We start from the raw sequence: 25,936 nt of genomic DNA, 5'->3' as shown, positions 1-25,936 counted from the left end.
GCATAGCTATTAAGTTCAATGACTTTTGGAAAATGTACACGTGCTATTATTTTATGTTATGTACGTGTTAACTTCATTTTGGTAAAGTCTGAATTACTGCAGCGGTACACCTTTGGGGGCCAATTAAGAAGACATTTTGAAAGGGTTCTTAAAAGGTTACAAATCACAAATATACTATTTTTAAGGGGAAATATATAAATACAGTCAAAAACCTCTCCAGTGCTGTAGAGTAAAAGAACAAAGGTGAGGATTTTCTCTAAAAAGTATACAAGTGTAATACCTGCTTCTAAACCCATTTTGCCAATCTGTTGCATTTTCACATGGTAAATACTTACAGAAAAACAGACCTTTCCTATTTCATTCCCCCTGTTGCTTCGACCTCTTTTTAAACAAACACAACAGCAGGTAAAAAAAAAATAATGATGGAAATAAGAAAATATCAACAACACTTTTGAAGCACAACATATACTGTAGAGGGGATAGTGTGGGACGTATAACAAAATCTTCTAAATCTAAGCGGTTTTGCTTGTGCTTCTGCTGCTCACTGGCCGGAACTGAAGCAAAGCTCAGTGTGTTAGCAAATCTGGCCATAATGCAATCCTGAACCCCTCACTAGACTCTGGGTTTCAACTAAACAGTGACGTTGATATCTGTTTTAATCCTGTTGAATTGTATTGGGATTTTATTCAAGGTGTCTGTACATTACAATGGGTGTGTTAAAACAGCACTGTTTAGTATAGGATGTATGTACTGTATATCTTTATTTATATAGCCCCGTCCATGTACATAGCGCTTTACAGCAGTAACACACGTGACATAACTGAGGCCGAGCTCAAAGTGGTGGCGTCGCTAAATGCACGCGCTTGCGTCTGCGCGCACTTCTGGGACACTTACCTGATTGCCTATGGTAGTTCCTCAAGTGCCCGCGCCGCTACGCGCGTTGACGCTGCTACATTTTGCCACCACAACTCAAATGGAGATTTTCGGTCTGCAGTCGCGTTACGTCTGCGTCACGTAAGCTGGTTCAGCCAATGAGGGCGAACCAGCTCCGTGACGCGTTCGCCACGCCCCCACCCCAATCTCCTGCAGCTAGTGCACACATCGCTGGGGCTGCAGGAGTGCACACAGTGGCGCGCGCCCGCGCCACAACCATGAGCTCGGCCTGAGAATAAGCGCTTCATACATAAAAAGGTAGACATTAGGAAAAGCTGCCCCGAAGAGCTTACAATCTAAGGGATGTAAATGTCTCCTTTTTGCCTCCAGTGCCAACCATTACAGTACATTATTGTAAGCTTTTTGAGGTAAGGATTCATAGTGCCGGCAATGATTTACTGTCTATTATGCTGCATACAAATATAAATATCATTACAAATCAAAATAGCTTCTAAAAGCCCGAGAGTGACATTAACCCCGAGGACTTTCATTTCAGATGTTTGGATACATCTTTTGTGTGTGCGAGTGACTGAGGCTTCAAAGACTCCGAAAAAAAATGTCCTTGTTTCTATTGTTATTTCTCTTTCTCCTCATTTGCATTGTATTTACTTTTCAGGCTGTCCCAGGGGGGACATGAAGATTATACTGGGAAGTCTTTAGGAAATTGCGATCTGCTCCTGGCAGGTAATATATCGCCCCAGGGATCCTCTTCCCACTGGCTTCTTCTTTCAAAAAGGTTTTCATCAGTGTAAACAGCAATTTGGGAGCTCAGCCCCCTCCAAACATGTTAAATGCCCATAGAATGGTACACCATTATTTTCAATTATGTTTTATGGCAACCTACTTGATTACTCTGCTTCGTACTGTACTGTATATGGATCCCGGTTGTAGCTTTTTAAATGCACCCAGTATGGACGCAATATTGCTAGCAACAACCCCTTAATTACAGGCTGGTGGGTGGAAATTCCGGCAGTCTCCCAGACTTCGGTGAGCTCAGAGATTTTTTTCCCTACAGGACATGCAGTAGGGAATGAGCAAACCGCAGAGAGATTGATAGAGGGAAGAGATAATTACAGCGAACAAAACTGATTAAAGGATTTATGGGGGAAACAAAAGAGCCCTTTATTCTGTATGTTATGGAGCCACTTTGCTGTGCTGGAAAAGATTGTAGCCCCTTTGGTTTGAGTGGGGCTGAACTCTTCTCCAGCACTGGACGGCCTCACACCAGATTAATGAGGGGGCAAAGAGAATATGCAGTACGGTGGATTTTAAATGAAACCCTTTAGTGTCAGTGATTCAGGACCCAGGTCACTATAGATAGTAATGTGGTTGATATGTTTTGAGGTGATGTGTCTGGTTTTTGGCAAAGCCATTGTTCTCCCTAATCTGAAAGTGATTTTGCCTGCTCTTCTGACAATAATCATGAAGAGCAACGTCCCCGAAAATAATGTGTATTTTTGGGGGGTGAAGGAGCGGCTCGGTGAGTCACTGGCTCTGAAAACAATTACTCTGACTTTGAAGCAGGGAAGTTTCTGGTATCGGATTCAGGTGTCACCTCCTTAGGGAAGAAGTCGCCATTCTTCCTGTGCTTCTTGCACCAAAATTAGATTGCAAGCTCTGCAGGGCAGTGCCTCTGATATGTTATGTACAGCGCGGTAAGTGCTATATAAGAAAAATATATTATAAATGTCATTCAGCTGTTGATCGTAATATAAGCAAATCAAGTTCCTGTTTGTCCCATTCATCTGAGATGATTGAATTACAAAAGGTCTTTATTTACAGGGTTATTGGTTTTTATAAGCCCTTCCGGTGCCTCGTTGTCCAGGGGTTGGGTTACGGTTAGGAGACAGACAGCAAAATAATGGTAACTCAAGTCTTGCAGTGTTCATGGAAGCAGACTCGAGAGGCAGGGAGATTTCCATACTCCCTAAATCTGATGATGCATCTCTAATTTACATATAAATAACCCTGGCTAGCGTACAAATGAGGCTAAAAAACTGTTGCTGGCGCCGACTCAAATTCTGGTGTAACCAAAGAGAAAAATGGTACAATTAGCAAATGGATAACTACATTCTACTCCATTTAGATTGTAAGCTCTTACTGTATGTGCAGGTACTCCTTTTGCTAATGTCTACCTTAATGTATTAAGCGTTTATTCCTATTACGTCACATGTGTTACTGCTGTGAAGCTCTATGTACATGGATGGTATATAAAGATAGTACAGTTCCAATGTGTAGGGAAACAGTTTCAGGCGAGGAGAATCCTGCGTGTGCAGCCAACACAACACAGACAAACACATTCCTCAAAGTGCCGGTCTCCTCTAGGACAGAGGTACAAAGTACATTTCTACTCACAAGTTCACAATGCAATTCTCCATTTAATGTCACAGCCAAGAACAGAGGACCAATGTTTCTTGTCCGATATGGACCTTTCACCTGATGAGAGGTACATATGGGACCTGAAACGTTCTTCCTCCTCTGTTCTTGGCTGTCACATTAAAAGGAGAATTGCTTTATAAAGATATGGCTTACTTATTACTGAGAGAGGTCTCCTTTAAGGTGGCAGTCGTTAGATCATATTTTTATCTGCATGTTTAAAAAAAAAATAATAATAATAATAATAATTTAGAGTTATGTCTAAAGCCTTACTTCCATCCATTCAGACATTGCCCATAGTTACTAAGCCTATCTGGACAAGCTCCTCACCCCCTACCACATGAGCACTTATTTGAGATCTGACTCCAAGACTGTTCATGGTCCCAAGGTTCAACAAAGTGTCGGGACACTCCTTCTCTTACTGTGCTCCCCACAACTGGAACAACCTACCGGAGACTCACTGCCACCACCAGTCTAAGTTCTTTCAAAACTAAAACTGTCTCTCATTTTAATCTGGTCTGTAACGGTTTCATACAACTATAATATATAATATCTCTTACTGTATATGCAATGTCTTGTATATAATGTAGAACCCTGTTCACTTAATGTAACCATGTATTTGTCATCATAACTCTGTGCCCAGGACATACTTGAAAACGAGCGGTAACTCAATGTATTACTTCCTGGTAAAACATTTTTATAAATAAATATGTGGTGCTGTGTCATAAGGCACCTTACAGAGCATTCAAGTAAAAGTGTCATTGGGTGTCTTCCAACACCATAAGGTGTCTTATGGCAGAATACCACTTCGTAAATATGGCCCATTACCTCTTGACACGCTTTCCCCCAAGCTCCTTAATATCCCTGGAAGGTACATGTAACCGATCTGTGACAAGCTCTCGTAAGACCCTCCACAGCAGATTACAGCTCCCCGCATGCTTGGTTGGTTGTGGAGTTTTGCAATTACTACCCTTTAAATTAGAGGAAACAAATAAGTATTTATGTTTTACATACTGCGGGGATTCAGCAGCCCTGTGTGGTCCCTGGAACTGTACTTTGTTGCAGTTTGTGATATATTTTAACCAGAGATGGGGGAAACTGGGTATATGGCTCCAGAACCTACTAGAACATGACATTCCAAAACCAAACCCTTTTAGAACCAAAATGGAAATCCAAAACCCCCAAATTACACAGAACCAAATCAGTATGGGGAAATAATCCATCGCAAGGTGTTTCTCTCCATATCCTTAATAATGCACACATTTTTAGTTCTACTCTGTTAATTTCTCATTCTATACTTATTTTAAGCAATGTTAACGATTAGCTGTTATTTTAGCATATTTCTAATTATGTTGTGGTTTTTTCCCCCCCACAAATTGGTATAAAAAAAAAACACAAAAAAAAAGGGTACAAATTTCGTTTTGGCAAAACCAGAAGCAAGCACAAAAACACAAAAAGGTTTTGTGAACCAAAATGCGAGTGAAAATGCCCACCCTTACTTTTAATAGACCAAATTCTTCCTAAACAGAGTTAAGGGTATAATAAGTGCCTTTTATTCTGCCGTTTCAAAGAAGAATGAACGAAACACGCGTACTCTGGTTGGGGCTGAATACAGATGGGCACATTTTTCGCCAAAGTTCTATTTAGCTGCAAAAATGCCTTTTTTTTTTGCCTTTTCAATTGTTAGGAAAATCACCACAAGTTTAAAAAAAATTAGCGAATATTCGGTAAAATAGAAAAAAAAATGCTCTTTAACACTCGGATGGCCGGAGACGTCGTAGTGCCTGAGTGCCACGGCCCCTCCGGCACAGTGCGGTCATGTGACGGCGGTGGCCATTTTGGAGGCAACAAGAGAGGAAGAACCTCCCCGCCTCCGTTTCCTCACTGGTTACATGGCGTCCGTCGCTCCCCGGGACGCGATCTAACCCGGAACAAAAAGCCCTTTGAGGATGACATAGTCACTGCGGCATTGGGCCCCCAGTGCCAGGTCCCATGACATTAACTACGGACTGGGGCACTCATAGGGTTAAAATAAACATGAAAAGAACACGCCACGGGGCAGTGTTTTCCTGTGGGGAAAAAAACAGCAAATAGTGTCTCTATGGATAAACTGTCAATTTCGTAGACATTTTTGACCATGAAAGTTTTTTCAACAAATCCATGTCATTACCCAGAATCCCTGGCAGCAGTGCAAGCATTACATGCTAAGAGATAATGGGGAAAGGCAGGGCTGCGGACCTATCTTGAGACATGTGAATGTGCTCAGAAGTGGTAGGTGTATCTGTTGTACGCTGGGTTTGTCAGTTTTTTTACTCGTAACTTATTTTGTGCCTGGTTCAAAATATTCACGAATTTTCATTTCATAATTAGAAGAAAGAAAGTGAAGTGAATTTCCACACATTAGGCCCGTCTCTAGCGCTGAATACTACTGCGGACCTCACACAAAGTGCTGAGCAGGTTAATGACACGTGTCGGCAGGAGAAACGCTTGATGTGAAATTTCAAGTCGTGGAGAGACAAAAAACAGAAAATGTGTGTTGCTAAAACTAGGACATTTGTGCAACTATATCAGGGGTGTGCAACCTGGTGTGCAGCAGGTCAGGTTTTCAGGGTATCTCTGCTTCAGCACAGGTGGCTCAATCAGTCCCTGCTTCAGCACAGGTGTCTCAATCAGTCCCTGCTTCAGCACAGGTGGCTCAACCCATCCCTGCGTCAGCACAGATGGCTCAATCAGTCTCTGCTACCGCACAGGTGGCTTAATCAGTGGCTAAGTCAATGATTGAGCCACCTATATTGAAGCAGAGATATCCTAAAACCTGACCTGTTGGTGCCCTTGAGGACTAGAGTTGTCCACCACAAACCTATATTGTTGACAAAAGTGCAGCCATGAAATTGTACATTACCGGGCTAATAACACATGATCCAATATAGAAATGTATAGGCAGGCGATTCCTACCTTGGAGCATGTGTGGTTATATTTGAAATCTTCAGTATGCTCTGACAACGCTCGCGCTGCTACTGTATGAAGTAATGCAGAAGTCAACATGGATTTAGATATGGACATGAAAGGTCACGTCGTGATAAATGGTTCAACATCAATTTGAAGTAAAACAAAAACAGCATTGGTATATGTTGACACTGACAATGATTTATGGGCCATAAACGTAAGAGTAAAGGCCTCTGGGAGCTCTGCATCGAAGTGTCACGACTTTAAAACGGAGGCACAAATTAGCACCAGTTATATCTAATGAAAAACGGCCGTTTTCTGCTGACACTTGAAGGTGCCGATCTATATAAATGTTTGCTTTCGTACAAATGCTTTTTAATTGTTATCCTGATCACATATCACACTGAAATCTTCCAGTTGTTTTCTGTTCTTGGGAAATATTCATGTATGTGTCATTTTATTCATACAGCGCCAACAATGTGCCACGTGACAATAGAAGGTAAATACATGACAAACACTGGGAATATGTGCCACATGTAAATGAAAGCATAAGGCAAAAGGAGGTCCTGCCCCGAAGAGCTTACAATCTAAGGGCTATGGTGGGAGGCTTTCATTAGGAGTAAGAAGTGCCTTATTAGGGGTGCAGTGAGGGGAAGCGCATCTCGTGTTCATAGTAGAGGTGTAGAACATTTAATCAGAGGCTTCTATTTGCAAGTCATTTTCTGAGATCTGCTTTATAAAACAGGCCTGACCTCTTTAACCTTGGAATAGCGGTGGTGCCCTTTCCTCACCAGTAATCACCCATTAGGAAAAGAAACACTGTAGTTCCTGCATATATTATGTGATATGTTTGACTAAGCTTTTCACAGTTGACAATTGGGTCTAATGCTAATGAATCTATCCTACATTATGAGAACCCATTACAAATGGATGATACAGATTCCATATGTGCCTTCACTTGATTGCACGCCCTACATAGGCCCTTGTCTAATATGCGGTGAAGCCGCTTCACCCTAGGAGAAATGTTTGGTCCCACTCATTTGAATGGAGAATGGAACTCTTCTCCAGCACAGGGAAGTGTATTCACACCATAATAGAAAGATGTATGTGGCACTGCCGTCTGTCATAGGGTTGCCAGATGTCCAGTATTGAACCGGACTATCCTGTACGTGAACACTGTCCAGTAAAAAACGAGGGGTAATACTGGACATGTATACCGGTATTACCTCTCTGGACATAGTAACCTGACCGGCTTGGAGGGGCACGGGATTTCCTCAAGCAGGGCTGTTGCTAGGGGGCTGGGCAGCATCCTCTATCCTGATTGGCTGCTGCTGGGTAATGCAGCCACCCAGGAGGAGGTGTCAAGAGACTGGGGGGTGGGGCCAAGGAGATGAGGAAACTGTGTGTCGTGTTGTGTGTGTGTTTGTCGAGCATGCGTGTGAGCGTCTTGAGCTCGTCGCACCTTTCACCATTGTATCCACTATTTTTGGAGTCGCCACCTGGCAACCATAACTGCCGACCATAGTCACTAAGCAATGTGTATGGTTGGTAAGGTGTCTGAGTCTTATTGAATAGCACTGCTTAGTAATATGGGCCTAAATCTTTACATAAAGCTACCGTACTAGATAGGGAAACCGGCAGCCAAGACACTGATTAAAAGCAGTTAGTTACTCTATGGACTATTATTAATATATACACATCAATGCTCCTACATACGCCCATAATTAGAGATGTGAACTAAGGGACCAAATCCTACAATTCTTTTTTCTCTACTTAGAAATGTGTGAAATTATCAGATTATTTTTGAGAATATTTCTGCGTATTTATTAAGAAAAATTTGTATCGTGGGGACAAAACGTCATGCACATTTATTTATTTTTTTAAGAAAGTCACAAATTCAAGAAAAGCTTCCTTTAGATTGTCTCTCTTATTTTTGTAACCATTTTTCTCAGCATTTTCAAACTCAAATGGCTTTGTTAAAACCTCAAGTTTGTAAAAGTCAATCGAAAATAGCGTATGTATAGGTTAATTGTTTGTCAATTTTGCTATTTTACCAGCGGCAGAACCACTTGCCCCATCTAATTTACCCATTTCCCTAGCTATTTGATCATTGGCTTCGTTCATATTCCAAAATAGCCTTATGTCAATCCTAAGCATTTTTTTAATTCCCTTATTATAATCATAGTTAACCACTTCTTTTTCTAAGGGTGTCTCACATATAATAAGGTTGCCAGGTGTCCGGTATTGAACCAGACTGTCCTGTATTTGTGTAAGGAATCGGGACGTGTTCCCTCCTCACCTGTCTTTTCTCAAACCCCCGCTCTGGCACCAGCGGGTGCGCGCACCCCCACTCTGCTTACAGAGCGCGCGTACGCAGCTCATCTAATTTGCCACGGAGCTTAGCTCCGTCCCTTCGGACGCGCCGCGCTTCTCTCACGCGCAGGGCGCACATGTGACGACGTGCAGCGCTCCCCAGCTGCGTGGCAAGTATTAATTTAGCCCACTTGCCTCCTGCAGCCAATCCTTGCCTCCAGAGGCCGCGCCTCCGCTCCGCCTCCTTGCTATTGGTTCCTGTGTGCTACATATACCCTGCAGTTCCTTTCCTACGTTGCTGAGCATAACTTGTTGTAGCCTTGAGCTCCTGTGTCTGTTGTGCCTGGCTCCTTGTCCTGTGTTATTTGGCAGTTTAACTCTTCGTGTACCGACCCAGCTTGACTTTGGAACCCCTCTGGATACCGACCCTGGCTTACCCTCGACTTTGCGGATATATCCAACCCAGACCACTGCTATACGGACCTCCACGGTTCAACCCTCTCCAACCCTAGGCCACGGCTATACGGACTTCCACGATTTTGACCTCTCCGACCAAGGCTAACGGACTTGACTATTCTGAACTCTCCATTCCAAGACCTCGGCAAGTATCCACCAACCCACTCTCTCCAACCCAGACCCGGCTACGTTTGACAATCCGCCTGCCAGGCACGCTTCCGCTGCTGCGGGTGCGTGGTTTACAACTTCCCCACCTAAGTACCGGGGACCTGTCTTGCTCGTGGGCAGCGCAAGCGTTACAATTTGGACAATGTCCAGTAAAAAATTAGAGGTAATACTGGACATGTATGTGTCCGGTATTACCTTTCTGGACATAGTGACCTGACCGGCTTGGGGGCTGCAGGATTTGCCAAAGCAGGGACGGAGCAGGGCTGTTGCCAGGCTTCAACCATCCTGATTGGCTACTGCTGGGTAATGCAGCCAATCAGAAGGAGGTGTCAGGAGCCTGGGAGTGGGGCCAAGGAGAGGAGGATACAGCATGGAGTGGAAATAGGTGTGTGTGTGTGTGTGTCTCGGGCATGTGTGTGTCTCGGGCGTGTGTGTCCCACCTTTCACCATTGTGTCCAGTATATTTGGAGAAGCCACCTAGTAACCCTACATATACAACATTGATACGTATCCACTTGTATAATTATATACACATCTACAACACTCTTAGAACGTAGAACGAGGAAACCACTGACATTTGCATAATATATTTCTTCTGCAAGTTCTACATTATAATAAAAACATTAGCACAATGAAACCGCATGCGTTTTCGCAGCAGTGGATTTGCACACTAGCCCTAAATTTATTTAGCTGCTCTGTAGAGTCATTTAATAACCAACATCACACAGAGAATCCACTTGACCTCTGCTGTGATTTAAGTATCAAGAATCTTAAACATTTCCTAGAGGAGTTGGAGAGAGAACCAATGAACTCTATCATTTGCATAATGATAAAAAAAAAAAACCCCTAGCAAAGCAGATATTTTTTCATTCTCTCAAAATAATCCTTTAGAAGTTTAGCACGTCGCTTTCAAGACAGATGCGATTCTGCAAAGTGGATTTCATTTCTGCGCATCTGCATATCCATACCCAGAAAGCTTTGCACTTTTACGTGTATGTATGTATATTTTTATTTATATAGGTACATAGCGCTTCACAGCAGTAATACACGTGACCTAATAATATAACACACAGTAGGAATAAGTGCTTCAGACTTGAAAGTAACAATAGGAAAGGGAGTCGCTGCCCCAAAGAGCTTACAATCTAAGTGGTTAGTAGGGGGAACTTACAGGGACAGTATGAGTGTTATAGTAAGTGCGTCTGTAGGGGGTCACGGTCAGTGCATCCGAGATGTATAGTGTCCGCAAGCTGAACTACCCATATGCTTGTGCTGCTGTGTTGTGGGAGTCTTCATATACACAGGGGGTTATGTTGACTAAGTGGTGCTATGACAAATACTAAGGTGCTAAGACACCTTAAGGCCCATTAGAAAAACAGTCTCCCTTTTGTATCCTTTTTATTTTTTTGTACTTGACCCGGGTAGTCCTCTGTGCCTCACAACTTTCTCCTTTGCAATCTATCCAAAAATCATATTTTGTATATACAGTATATACAGTATATACATATATATATATATATATATATATATATATATTGTGACAGAAACCAGGGTATGGTGATAAATTCCATATATAGGGCTCCCAGGATACTGAACAGTTTCTATCCTGTTTAGGCTGGAAAGTGCAGCCTCAGAATGCATGCACTCCATCCCACAGTTTGGCAAGTGCTGGATCTGAGGGGTGGGGGATCCAGACCAGAGTTTGTCTGCTGCCTGATTTCTGTCACCTGTCCTGCTAGTTAGAGATCAGGTATTTAAGGCTGATTTCCTGGTTCCTCTCCCCTCTCCCCAAGAGCCTGGAGGCAGGAAGGCTGCTGGAAGCAGAGAGGGGAAACGCCTCTCACCAAACAGGGTTTAGAGAATCACTTTGTCAGTGAACTTTACCAGGAGCGGACCCCTGCAATAATCCTCAGTCATAGACGGCAGGAGAGACGAGTGCGGCAAGAGGCAAGCGACGAACGACTCCGCCTAGCGAGTGACGTCATTCCGGACGGGAGACATCGCGAGAAGTGGCCTGCAGAGACGTCCGGCCTGATAGTGATCAGAAGAGGCGCCTGCGGCCATTGCGGGAGCACCACGCGCCTAAGATCAGCTGCTTCCAGACCGAACCACTTGTTACCACTGCCTGAAAAATCAGGATTCTTGTAAGTAGGATTCCGGTTTTACACACCGGATCCTAGACCTGCTCCGTCAGTTCACTGCCATTTTAGTATATATTGTTCTAATAAATCTCTGTTATATAGTCAGCCTGTCAGTATTGTTAGTGGTGTATGTCTTGTGTGTGTGTGTTTATGGTTCATTTATACAGTGTCACGCTATGATTTCTCCCTTTATCTCCCTTGCATTATATACCACGGTTGCTGCTGTGGAGCCTGCTGTCTAACAACTGGATCACCTTTACTGGATACTGCAGCACATCTTTGGACTTATTTTCCTTTTGGACATTGAGGCGCCGGTCTGTATTGTTTTCTCTGTGTTTTTCACTAACTGTGTTTGGGTTAGTTTTTTTCCTGGCAGCCGCTCCATATTTAGTTAATATTTCACATTGTGGTTTGTATTTTATAACTTTATATTCTGATTTATATCGATATTTTTAGCGCTATGTACACCATCCTTTTTTTCTATTCTGTTCCTTTTGTCTAAAACTGCAAAGTTCCTTATTTTTGTTGTTGGAACTGGATAAGCCAGTCCAACCCCAGTCAGGGAAAACCTTAGTTAAGTTATCGCTCAGACGAGCAGGGTTTTTGTTTGCTTATGTATTATTTTGAATTCCGTGTGGCAGTCTCAGTGCCTGGGACTGAATAAACCAGTTTAAAGGAACAGCACATTACGCCTCATCATTTAACCTACCCTAAAAGACCGTGTTCTTTTGGCTGTTCCAGATCTTTTGGCTGTTCCAGATCTTCATTCATTGTTCCTGATCCCAGAGTGGATACAAGGCCTGATTATATTCTATCTGCTGTAAGTGCATATCGTACCCTCTGGCAGACAAATTGTTTGAACGTATTACCCTATGTTTGTCTTTCTAGTTTTTACTTGCGCCTAGGTCACTCTTGTTTGGATTTCCTTCTATACCAGCCCTTGGAGCGGTAGACCTTTTGGCTGCAGACTTAATCAGGGAAAGTTAGAATGTGAGGTAGTATACCCTCCTATATGTGTGGTAAATATCATTATTAGTCTTATTGTGATTGCGCTTATTGTAGTTTTCTGTTTTTATATATATATATATATATATATATATATATATATATATATATATATATATATATATACACACATACATACATACACACACACACACACACACACACACATATATTCATAGGCGGCCTGATAAAATTAAAGTAAATAAGGCCCCTGGCCCCGATGGCATACATCCAAGAGTTCTTAAGGAGTTAAGTTCAGTTATAGCCAAACCATTACATATAGTATTCAAGGACTCCATTTCCACAGGCTCAGTACCATGATTGGTGTAAAGCTGACGTGGTGCCAATATTTAAAAAGGGAGCTAGATCACAACCAGGGAATTACAGACCTGTAAGCCTGACTTCAATAGTAGCGAAGTTACTTGAAGGTTTAGTATGGGATAATATTGGATAATATTCATGAATACCTAATGGTAAACAAAATTATTAGTAATAGTCAGCATGGATTTATGAACGATAGGTCGTGCCAAATTAACCTTCTTAGTTTCTTTGAGGAGGTAAGTAGGAATTTAGACCAAGGTAATGCAGTTGATGTGGTCTACTTAGATTTTGCAAAGGCTATTCACTTTGGCACATGCGTGGCCCGGCAAAGTGACATCACGTTGCCATGGGAACAGGATGGCGACATCAGGTAAGTGCCTAAGGGAGACAATTTTTAAAATCCACTACTGCCCACAGGTCAAAGTGGAGTCCTGCGGGGGGGAATCTTGACACACAATGCTTTGGCCAAAGGATTTAACTAATTGACTCTTACTTATGAGAAGAAATGCACATGGGGCTTTTTTGTCTTTTGTTGTATATGTAGCCAGGTCCCCTGTTCGTGCCTGCTGCCCCGCGACCCCTACCTCGTTTCTTCCGCTGCCGCGGGTCACTCGATGGACCCGCCAGCACGTCTGGAAGGTGGGGGCCAGTGCAGGGAGCGCTTTGGCGCTCCGGCGGTCCCCGGCGGCTCCCGAGCAGGGCGCCGCCATCTTACTATAGATCGCGCATGCTCAGTGAGTCCCGACGGCCCTGCAGAGTTGCACATGTGCAAGGAAAGCGTGAGGGGAGCCCGCGAAACCCTAGCCTACCAGGGAAGGCTCTTGGAAGGGACAACAAGTCCCATGAGCCTCAGCAGCGCCCCATGTGATGCTAAGGAGCCAATAGGGCTGGAGGATGGCCCTGCAGGAGAAAAGAGATACAGTTCGCGGGCTTGGAGCACGTTAGGCAGTGGGAGCCAGGAGAAGCTAGGGGAAGGAGGTAAGGTGCAGGAGTCAGTAACTCCCTGCACTAGGCCAGCAGCCCCCAAGGCCCCAGATAGCCCTGAGTCACCCTGTAGTGTGAGTTGTGTCAGGGACAGCCCCCAGGATAGGGACCCTGCCACTTACTATATAGAGCCAGTTAGGGACACAGCAGAAGCTGCACGTCCGTCCAGAGGTTTGGGCTCAGACCTTTGCTGTTGCTGCATCAGCCATCCGGGTGGGATCGCCCCGGATGGTAGTTTCGGTGTACTGTCGACATCAGGATCCTTTGTGAAGTTCCTTGGCAGGCCCGGGCACCGGAGTGCCCGGCAGGTAATCTACAAGTGCACCAACGAGTCATATCACATTTCACAAGGGACACAGTGGCTGCGCAGTCACACATATCCATCTCACTTGAGGGTGGGGTAATACTGTGTGGGGTTACTGGACACTGGGTGGGATCATCCAGTTGAGGTGGAGGTGAAGGTAGCGTCCTGCGCGACGCCGAGTTAGTGTCTCCTCTAGGGAGGGACACCTGTTGGTATATGTGTATATGCTTATGGTTGCTGCCAGTAAAGTCCTTGGTTGTTTTACACGTTGTGTGGAGTGATATATATATTTCCTGCGAGGAACCACTCCCCCTCTGGTGGCAGCCATAGCAGGTGGAGGCGCTGCACCAAGTACGAGGTTCTACATATTGTCATACGTACCCCAGGCTCTCCGTGGCGGAGGCTTAGGCCCCCTGTGAGCCTAACAGGTAAAGCACCACGCTGGGTAATGCATATAGATCCCCTTATATACACCCTATCTGCGATTGGGGGGGGGGAATATGGGTTACATATACATTAGGTCACTATCCCAGTAGCATTCCTATTGACACAAATATATACGGTGTAGTGAGTTTGGGTTTTGAGCTTGCTGGGACTGTGTGTATAATTTGACTTTCTCCCGGAACAGTCCCTGTTCATCTCCTCCTTAAGTCCCTCTCCTGACTTCCCATCAAGTTTCGGATCACCTACAAATATTTCCTCCTAACCTTTAAAGGCTCTCCGCTTACCTGCTTCTCCCTATATACCAGCTTTGATCTCTCATTATTCCCCTGCTCGTCTCTTGCAATCTGCTCATAACGGTCTCCTTTCCACCCCTTTCAACTCTACAATACTCTCTCGCTATAAACTTTTCCCTCACTGACCCTTACCTGTGGGACTCCCTCAAACTCTGATACGCCAAGCACCTTCTCTCCCCACTTTAAGTCAAACCTTAAAACTCACCTATTAAGTTAAGCGTGTCAATAGCCTAGACTCATGGCTACTGTACCACACCTGCAGCCACTGCTACCAACCATTGTGGCCAAGCACTGGCATCTACTGCACTTATTCCCTCACCTGCTGGTTCTGTAACTCTCCCAACATTCCACATAGATTGTAAGCTCTCCGTGGCAGGGATTTCCTTCCCTATTCTCTGATTTGGTTTGTTGCACTTATTCCCTACATTGTATTGTCTCTTTTGTAACGTGCGAAGTACACTGAGGACGCTACATAAATAAAGATATACATACATGAGGTACCCCGTCCTCTGCCCCTAGACTGCTGGCCCTTATGACAAGCAGAGTACATCTCGGGGCACTCAAAGGGTTAAAATGCTAGAGAAGGTGTTATAGGGCTGATGGTTTTTAATTTTATTGCAGCTCTTTGATAAGTATCCCTATATCAGGGGTGGTCAAATCCAGTCCTCACGGGCCACCAACAGGCCAGGAATTAGGGATAACGCTGCTTCAGCACAGGTGGCTCAGTAGTTGACTGACCCACTGATTGAGCCACCTGTGCTGAAGCAGGGACATCCTTAAAACCTGACCTGGAGGACTGGAATTGGTCACTCCTGCCCTATATGAATTCAAGTGCGACTCCTCATTAATAACATACCGAGTCAACTCAATCCAGGTGAACTGAGTGATAATGATTCCGACTGGTCTTTCTCCAGCTCTTATTCTGTTATACCAATGCTGCCCCCCGGCAGCTGGGAATACAGACCCAGAACTTGATCATTATCATAATACAGACCTGGACACATTTGGCAAGTATGGCGTGAGGGTCTGGGATCTCCCGTTACCCTGAATACGGGCTGAAGGACCAGCTCAATGAGTAACAGTGCTGACTGAAACAAATGACACTGAGTTTGAGGGGAACCTGGTTCAAACCCGAGTGCCAGCTCTGTGTGATCTTCTGGGGCAAATCACCTTATCTCCCTGTTCCTCAGGCACCAGTAGATTGTAATCTCTACAGAGCAGGGACTGCGTCTACAAAATTCTAGGCACAGCGCTACATACACTGTCAGTGCTATACAAGAACAAATAAAACAAATATTATTATTTGCTTGCAAGTACTCTCACCTTAACATAACTTTTTTTGTTTCATGCCAAGTAAAGTGCAGCCCAGGCGAGCATTTAAGCGTGTCGTCTTCCTTCTAATATTACAAAGTCATGATGAATTGCCAGACGTGTCTGAACAAACTTAGAGGCATTAACAGAACTGTCACCGTAGTACCAATCAATTTGATCAACTGCACAGAACACGGCCAGCGAATGTCAACATGAAAATTTACAAATGAGACTGTAAGAAAAGTAGGTAATTACAAAAGAATATGTAAGTGCTTTGGAAAAGCGACTCTCCATTAGGTGACCAAAGAGCAACGTGGAAGGGTTGTTGCTTCTCTTTAATCTCTGATAAACAGCGGGGATCTAGACAAATGATTTCCACTTCACTAACATACAATAGAGATCAGGTGTCACTTGTAGGGAACACATCACTGTGACAGACAAGGAAATAATACCAAGAATGATAATATTTTCAGTTAGATACACAAATTATAGGATACTGAAGGATGAGGACATGCCCTATAGTTAAGTCACACTTCGAAATCCACATTATAAAATCTGGCATCCTGTTAATAAACGATCAGCAATGACAAGGGGCACATTTAAACTGGACATTGGCATGTTTAAATCTTTTAGTTCTGAATAATCCAGGCTTTGTTAACCACTGAAGCACTGAAAACATTTACAGAGATGGTGGTGTTGAGTAGTTTAGCAAAGAAGCAAAGATAGTCCTTAAAACAGCAAATAAATCAATAGTTCAAACAGATTTGCATTTTTTTATTCATATATATTACAAACACCGAAGAATTAAAAGCATTTTGGTGGGATATAATCACCAGGCAGCATCATCTGGGCAGAGCCCAGTGCTACATCCATTGACACAAATACACGGTACAGCGTGTGTATATATATATATATATATATATATATATATATATATATATATATATATATATATATATATATATATATATATATATATACATATATATATACATACATACATACATGTAGAGGTATCAGTACCGTGTTAGCCGAGCTTCAATAATCAAAAAAATAAAAAAATAAATAGATGATACCGTTCTGTGGCTAACGAAATGCTTTTATTTGTGCGAGCTTTCGAGATACACTGATCTCTTCTTCCGGCGATGTTACAATGAATGAAGCAAGGATTACTTAAAAACAGTGTCTCTTGGAATGTTATCTGTGCTGGTCCTTCCCCCGATGTGGATGTGTTTTATGGCTAGAGGTGTCAAAGGATTACTGAAAGCAAGTGAAGAAAGAGTGTGTATGTGTATCAGTGTGAATAAGAATGAATGGAGAGCCCACAGTATAAACAGTGCTCTACACAAGGTGTGTGTGGAGTGAGAGGGGATATAAATGGTGTGGGTGGGTGTGGAAATGTGAGAGTTTGTAGCACAACTAAAAGTGTGTGTGGATACTATGTGGTCTATGTACTATATAGTACTATGTACTATATATATATATATGTCTTTTAGTTAACTCTTTGGCCAAAGTGTCGTAAGCCCATGAGCCCCTCCAAGGCAGACCACGTCTCATGGGTTCCCAACACCAATATAAATTCTTAATAACCTGTACATTACCAGGAAGAAGGATTTATAATAAATCTGTCAATATTAGTTGCATAGTTCCAAGTCTGATTGAAGCTCTTATTAACCTGTACAATACCAGGAAAAGCACTCTGCATTAGATTTGTCGCAACCAAACTGAATACAAGTTCCCATGAGTGTGGAAGGTGAAATGGAGTGAGTTTTAACCATTTAAAAGTGGGAGGGGGTGAGCTTCAAACCTGGGAAGGAGGAGCCACCCTCCAAATCAGCTGGGAACAGCTGAACAGAATTGCAATACATACAGAACTCCTGTAAGCTCATATTGAATCCCCAAAATAACCACAACACACATATATATATATATATATATATATATATATATATATACTGTACCGTGTATTTGTGTCAATGGATGTAGCACTGGGCTCTGTCTGTGTTTCATCTATGATTTTAAATATATATTGCTATGCTCAGTAGCACTCCTCTTTGACACTTATATGCATATATATATATATATATATATATATATATATATATATATATATATATATATATATATATATATGTTCTTCAGTATTAGGTGATACCTTTTTTATTGGACTAACAATTTATGTCATAGGACAAGCTTTCGAGAGTTCTCCTCTCTTCTTCAGGTCAGCAATACTGATTTACACAGGAATCAATGCTAAAACAGTGTAGAGAGAAAAAAAACAAAAAAAAGATATTTACTGTAGATAAGGTCGGGTGTTAAGTGTTTGAAGCCAGGGGACAGTGTCAAAGAAAGGTGGGGAGGGGAAGGGATGCTGGGGGGGGGGGGGGGGGGGAGAGAAAGTGTGGATAAGAATAGAGGCAAGCAGGATAATTACAGACAATTTTGGTAGGGTGTGAGAAAACCCATGTCCACATTAAGTCCTTTGGTTTTGGTGTCAAAGAGTCTTATCATTCTGAGCTCAAAATGATAAGACTCTTTGACACCAAAACCAAAGGACTTAATGTAGACATGGGTTTTCTTACACCCTACCAAAATTGTCTGTAATTATCCTGCTTGCCTCTATTCTTATCCACACTTTCTCTCCCCCCCCCCCCCCAGCATCCCTCCCCACCTTTCTTTGACACTGTCCCCTGGCTTCAAACACTTAACACCCGACCTTATCTACAGTAAATATCTGTTTGTTTTTTTTTGTTTTTTCTCTCTACACTGTTTTAGCATTGATTCCTGTGTAAATCAGTATTGCTGACCTGAAGAAGAGAGGAGAACTCTCGAAAGCTTGTCCTATGACATAAATTGTTAGTCCAATAAAAAAGGTATCACCTAATACTGAAGAACATACATATATACATATATACATATATATATTATATATATATATATATATATATATATATATATATATATATATATATATATATATATATATATATATATATATATATACGTTGTGGTTATTTTGGGGGTTCAATATGAGCTTACAGGGGTTCTGTATGTAAGCATCATCTGGACACCAGAGGACCGCTCCATGGGAAAACCATGGTAAGCAAATAGTTGAACACACAACCGGTGACAGGGATCCTTAGGCATTGGTATATTTTGGTGTATCTTATTTTCCACTGGGACGTATTATTATTTTTGCTCTATTTAGTTATATAGGAAGATTTCCAATCACTGTTTTCTTGGTTATGGATATTCACTGTTCACCATATATTTGACAGTATACATTTTAGGATATTTATTGTTACATCCATTAGACATGAACCACTTTATTGTCACATTATTCTAATTGGCGATACTTCTTTGTGTGTGTGTATGTGTATATATTTGTGTGTGTGTGTGTGTGTGTGTGTGTATACACGCACACATATATAACTATTTGCCCATGGATACTTTAGTTCTCTAGCTACAGTAAGCGTGAAGGGATTAGTAATCAGCAACAAGTATCCCTTTAATAATGCCTGTCAATCACACCCATATTGATTACTGTATAACACCATCACCTGACAAGTATTGCAATAAACCCCCTATCTTGATGTTTTAACTACACCACAGTACAAAGGTGCTGACGGCACAGGCAGCAGACAAGATTCATGCCCACTCCTATTTTATTTATCGTGTATGAAAGCTATTGGCAACTAACTACAGCAGGTTATGATGCATCTGACAAGGTTGCATGCAATAACGACACTATTACAAATATTTACGCATTTGCCATTCATCTGGAGCTGCGCTTTTCTGATTTCCCAACAAAATTACACCACCAATGGCTGAAAATTGAATATCAGACCGTGCCTTGATTATGTTGTAAATCAATCATATCTGAAAGTCAGGTTTTAAACACATCGAGAAAGGTTGTGATTTTTGAACAATATTTGCAACTTTGCCTTACAGCACTGGTACTGTAGGTAGGTCAATATAAACCCAGATCTGTAGTAAGTATTGACCTAAATCCACAAAGTGTTGCAAATACAAGAATGGTGGCAGTGCTAGTATACGTAGTTATCGGTCTCTTTAAGCATTCATTTTTCTGAGGGCTGTTACCTTACCCATTATTTCCACAACCCCCATATTCCCCATAGTTCCCCTCCTTACCTTGTCTTCGGCTTCAAATTACGCTGCGGGGTCACATGATGTCACGTGACCCTGCAGCGTCACGTGATGTCACGTGACCCTGCAGCGTCATTTGATGCCACGTTGCCATGGCGTCGCTGGAGACAAGGAAAGTTGCAGAAGCCTCACGCGATCCACCGTCATTTAATTTAAATGCCTTGGGGAAGAGCGCGGGGCCTCTCCCACCGCTTCGCCCCCCCCCCCCCTGGAAAATCATGCGCCCCCCAGTTTGCGCACCCCTGCTCTAAATGTACATGTTTTAATGGTTGTTGTTGAGAGATGATTGTATGTGTGTATATCTTTATTTATATAGCGCCACCCATGTAAATAGCACTTTACAACAGTAATACACGTGACATAACAATATAACACATCATGGGAATAAATGCTTCAGGCATAAAAGTAACATTAGGAAATGGACTCCCTGTGTCGAAGAGCTTACAATCTAAGTTACAAAACATCAATTTTCCCTCAAAATAGCAGACTCAGCGTTGCACCCCATAATAATCGAAACAACTGAGATTTGGAAAATTGCAGCCATACATTCATAAACCTTTAACCCTTTTGCTGCCAGAGATATGACCCTCTAGCAGTGAAACAGTCAATGGAATAATCCTCATGATGTCAGGGCCATAGGCAAATCGCTTTGTTGGATTTTATCCGAGGGCCACTTCTGCGCTACACGTTTAGTCACTTAAGCTTTGTGGCTTATCTGTTATGTAAAATGATGCAAATTGTACAAAGTGAATTAACTGAGCACACCTCTGCTTTATGTACAGCTGCAGAGTCCAAATAACTCCCGCTGCATCATTCCCGTGTCCATGGCACTGCTGGAGGTTGGTACATGGCCCCCTGTGGAATTGTTGCTAGCGATATAACATCAGTGTTGATAGCAGAGCACAGGTGATAATGTCTCACGGAAACAGGAAGACTTATTCAGAAGGCTGCATGTTTCATGTGAAAAAAAGTATGGGGTAAAACCCTTCAATAGGGGAACAAAACAAAATGTGTTGCCAGCACCTCATAAAAAGGTTGTGTGTGGACCTGAAACGTTGTTGTTACCTTAATAATACATAGTAATTGATGTCAAACGAATTGTAAGTAGAGCTGTACTTCATTTTCCTGGAGAAGTGTCTCTTTTTCTATTTCTGTATGGACGTTTCATATGACCTGAAAGCTTCCAATTCTCTCATAACTTTAGTTAGCTATTAAAAGTTGTAGGGCCATATTTACTAAGCCGTGATTAGCCATAAGGCACCCGATAGTGTCGTAATACACCTTAAACGTTAATGGGCTATGACACGGTCTTACGACCTTGTGGGGTGACATGGCTTTTAGCACCACTTAGTAAATGTGGCCCATTATCTTACCCCACACACATGGAACATATCGGTAACTACTTTCCATAAGTGTGAGCAAAGATTCCCATTCATAACCAGTGTTCAACGTGTGATGGTATTAGGGGTTGCGGAGTACAACTACTTTTTAATTTATAGACCCAAAGTGTCTCTACTTTTTTAATTGACACACCTATGTTTCCACTTTCTATATTAAAACAATAGATGTTAAGAAGCCTTTCGTTTAAAGCATACATATTGTTTAAATCTTTCTTAAACAGCTTTTCCTCAATGTTAAATACATTTGGAATCTTTTGAAGTCAAGACACTACTTTTTTGAGCTAATTTAACCACTGTTCCTACAGATGTTGGTTTAGTTCCTGCTTCTGGAGGTACATGCAACCCATTACTGTGCAGTGATACTTCTCTGTAGTCCACTCTGCAAACTGTACATGAAGAACTTAGCCCAGGTGTGGCCAAGTCCAGTCCTCAAGGGCCAGGAATATCCTTAATACCTGACCTGTTGGTGGCCCTTGAGAACTGGGCTTGACCACCCATGACTTCGCCCATCTATGCTTTCTCAACCTACCAGGAGAAGGGTACAGTTCAGTGTTTCTATGGAAGGAAAATGCCCTTGTCCTTGAAGCGTCTGCAGCAAATTTGCCGGCTGCTCTGTTGGTCCCCTCAGGGGAAACACAGAATCACAGCTCATTTTCTTCCTTCCATAAATTAAGTAGCACTGGATGTAAAACCAGAAGGAAGGGATAGGGAGAAGAAGGCATTTGGGGCTTGTAGCTTTCTGCGAAACCAGTAAAGAGAGTTTATAAGGTCCACAAAAACACTTGTCCAGATTTCTGTACTTCTCACATTACAACATGGTCATTCTGCCCATCACCACCTTAAATATTAAATAGAGATGCGTGAATGTATTCAAAAGGGCTTTGCAACATTTCTAATGATTTCTTTCTTAAATGTAGCATTTTGGGGTAAGATTCAAATTGCTCGAAATCTTACCAATTTCAACAGAATTGTGCCACTTTTTGGGATAAAATGGCAGTAAAGAAAAAGGTTCTTCTGAGCTGAATTTAAGACCATGTGATCTGCAGATTTTATTTTAATACTTGGTGAATTTTTTTGCTGAAAGTTGTCATTTTTTAAACAAATTTCCCTATCAAAAAAAAAATAATGGCACATTTCCCCTGGCTCGCAAACTTTTGGAAAAATGTTGCACATCTCAAAGATTAACATATTGTTATAAGAAGCAACGCTTGGTGCGACTCCCTACTTTTAATTGGCTAGAGCTGCTTTTAATAAGAGAACGGAGGTCCACGAATAATTGGATCTCAAGAAACATTATAACCTCAAACCTACATGATCCACACATAATCAGTCATATATTCAAACACCAACAAAGGATACTTAAAGTGAAGAAAGATTCTTCCGTTGGCCATTACTACTGGTTAGTGGTCAGCTCACAAAATTAATATTTTAGACTTTAGTGCCACTGAACTGTGAAAAGATGAAGTATATACTGCATCGATATACAATGCACACTTATCTATCACTGGGGAAAAGGATAAACATGTTGCTTGCCAACCACATGATAGCCATTGAAGTTTTTAGAGCTTTTTATTAAAAATCAAATATAGCATGCTGGCTTTTTGCGTGTGTGAGGGCTGCACCTGTGTCCTTCTTATTAGGTTAGGTTCTACCATCGCTTTATAAGGAATATGGAATGTTCTTCATATTCCATGGGAGGCACAAGCTCAAATTTCCTCATTCATCCATGTCTGGTTTTCCATTTGCCCTGAGTTAAAGGGGCCAACCATGGCCAAATGGAAACCACAGGGCGACCTTAACCCCTTCCCCCACCATAGAGGCCAGCAACACAGTGCTTGCATTGCAAGCTCCTCTTGTGGGTGAAGTGGTTAACTGATTGTTACCCAAGTTACGAGTGCCTTATTATTTTAACCCCTTCTATATGTCCCTCTGGCAATAAAATAATTATGGATGACAAGATAACAGGCTGTTTACATGGTAAGTGGTCATAAAATCAGTAATTGTATGTGGAAGTGTGTAACTCAGAAAAGCAAGGTTATTATTGTGTATTCTAAGGAACAAGCCCAAAGTACCCCATCTAAACCCAAATCATACTTAAGGTGCCCTAAATCGTAACATTGTGCATTATAAAATCAGGGTGATTTTGACTCTAACCACCAGCTGAGAATGTAATGATTTGGGCTATAGGTTACCAGGCACTGGATAGCTGACACCAGGAAAAAACAGGTAGTCCTGGCAAGGTTTACGTCAGAATTATATTTTTCCTAAGAAGGAAGAAGTGCTTGGTTGATTTTTGGTAGGGATGTTTTATCTCTGCCCCACTTTGGGCTAAAGGCCAACAAGTTAGGCACCATTCAATTTCAACATGGCAGACCAGGCTAGGATCTGGGTATGCCTTAACTTACTGTATATTTTCCATAAGTAAACAAGCTATAGGTATATAGAGTAGATATATGAGTACTCACGATTACTATACAGCGCAACATGTCCATTTCGTGTAGGTCTATCTCCCAATCAGGGATCAACAGGGGGTAGGGTAGTAAGGTACTTACCGAGAAACCTGCCCAGAAGGGGCATGAGTGCCTAACCCTGGCAGAGGTGGTGAGAGCCAGGGCTGCGAAGCTGACAGCCACGATGAGACATCCGAGGACCATCTGGGAGACCCCGAGGGACAGCATTATCCGGGAGCGGGTGCGGTACTCCCGGAGACGGGACAGGCTGCGGGAGAGAGCGGCGGGGCTCAGGGAGCGAGTCCCCGGCATGGCACTCAGGGGCATCATGGGCACAGGCGGGAAAGGGGAGCGGTTCAAAGCGATCTGGCGGACACCCGTCGAGGAGGCTGGTCAGCGGGTGCGGGGGATCCCCACGGTGATCGGAGAGCCACGAGGAATCAGTTTACGATCCCAAGGTGATCAGTGAGTCCAGAGTGACCAGTCCAAGATTCCAAGGTGATCAGTGACCCCCCAGAGTGATCAGTCTAAGATCCCAAGGTGATCAGTGAGTCCAGAGTGATCAGTCCAAGATTCCAAGGTGATCAGTGACCCCCCAGAGTGATCAGTCTAAGATCCCAAGGTGATCAGAGAGGCCAAAGTGATCAGTGACCCCCCCCCCCCAGAGCGATCAGTCCAAGATTCCAAGGTGATCCCTGAGCAATGAGTCCAGGATGATCCAAAGTGACCAAGAAGCCCAAGGTGATCAGAGAGGCCAGAGTGATCCGTCCAAGATTCCAAATGTGATCAATAAGATCGCACGGGGTTACAAAAACCTAAAAGGTGATGATACCAAAAAATTCAGGTGGGATCAAACAACCCTCAGTGACCTCGCCGAGACCCCCAAGGTAATCCGTCCGATGGTTAAAGGGAGCCACATTAAGGAGCCCAGGAGGATCAATCAGGGAGTTGAATGAACTCCAAAGATCCTAAAGTAACCAACCAGGGCGCACGCACAAGATCGCAGGGTGACGGATCCGCTGCTGTAGAGAGCGATCAGCGCGCGGAAATCACCGAGAGAACCCAGCGCGAGTAATCATCCGGGATCCAAAGCGATCCCCGCGCGCGAGAGAAACCACAGCAGGGATCCCCCCCCGAGCGAGTCAGATCCGGGTGGTGTCTGTCCCAGGTGACTGCGTGGCGATCAGATGGGCAGGTCCCTCTCCGCAGATGGCACTTGTCCTCCTCCTCACTCCAGGTGCCAGTGCACGGCCCCCCTCCCTCCCCTGACAAGGACGCAGCTGAGGCAGATAAGCAGCAGACCCCCCCTCCTCACCCCCTGGCTACCTCATGCAAAGAGAGGGGGGGGGGGACTGTGTCATGGGGTTCAAGGGCAACGTTGGACATTCAGCTCCCCCTCCCCTAAAAGGCAGTGGTTGACAACAGGAGATTAAAGATCAGAGCTGTGTGTGGCAGCCTCGCAGCAAAGTGGCAACAGAAACTGTGTGATGAAGTCACTTCTACACAAACACTGGGCGGAGGAAGCAGAGGGGAAGGGGGCGATGGCAGGGGAAGGGAGCTGGGGAGTTGGAGCCCAGGGAATAGTGTCTCAGCTGTGGCTGCTGGAGGAGGTGATTTAAAGTCCCCCTGCCTCGGTGCTCCCCCCTTGGTGATAGCCCAACGCCATGCCTGCTCTGCATGCAACTCCTCCAGTGTGCAGGCAGGAGGGGAGGGGGCTGCTAGTAACCCCTTCTGTTCTGTGCAGCCCCCCCCCCCTCCTTTCCCACTGCAGCCCCCCCCCCCTCCTTTCCCACTGCAGCCATGCTTCATACACTGTGTTAACCCCTGCCCTTCTCTCGCTGTTGTTGACCACTTCCCTGCTGTGTAGCAACCGGACTCCATTCACTGTTAACCACTTCCATCCTGCAATAAATAATATTTTTTTTCT

The 25,936-nt window shown here is 43.3% G+C and overlaps 1 protein-coding gene across 1 annotated transcript in view; it reads right to left on the bottom strand.

The window, feature by feature from the left end:
- Positions 1–25,659, bottom strand: part of ENTREP2 (endosomal transmembrane epsin interactor 2) — a 526,354-nt gene extending 500,695 nt beyond the window's left edge. Inside the window, exon 1 of the mRNA XM_075575857.1 lies at positions 24,112–25,659. Within this exon, the coding sequence (XP_075431972.1) occupies positions 24,112–24,339 (228 nt within the window). The 5' untranslated portion in view covers positions 24,340–25,659. The remainder of the gene's footprint in view (positions 1–24,111) is intronic.
- Between the last annotated feature and the right edge of the window lie 277 nt (positions 25,660–25,936).

Source organism: Ascaphus truei, chromosome 18 (genome assembly GCF_040206685.1).
Source record: "Ascaphus truei isolate aAscTru1 chromosome 18, aAscTru1.hap1, whole genome shotgun sequence".
NCBI lineage: Eukaryota > Metazoa > Chordata > Amphibia > Anura > Ascaphidae > Ascaphus > Ascaphus truei.
The sequence above is the reverse complement of the archived record's forward strand: the minus strand, read 5'-3'. Positions and strand labels throughout refer to the sequence as shown.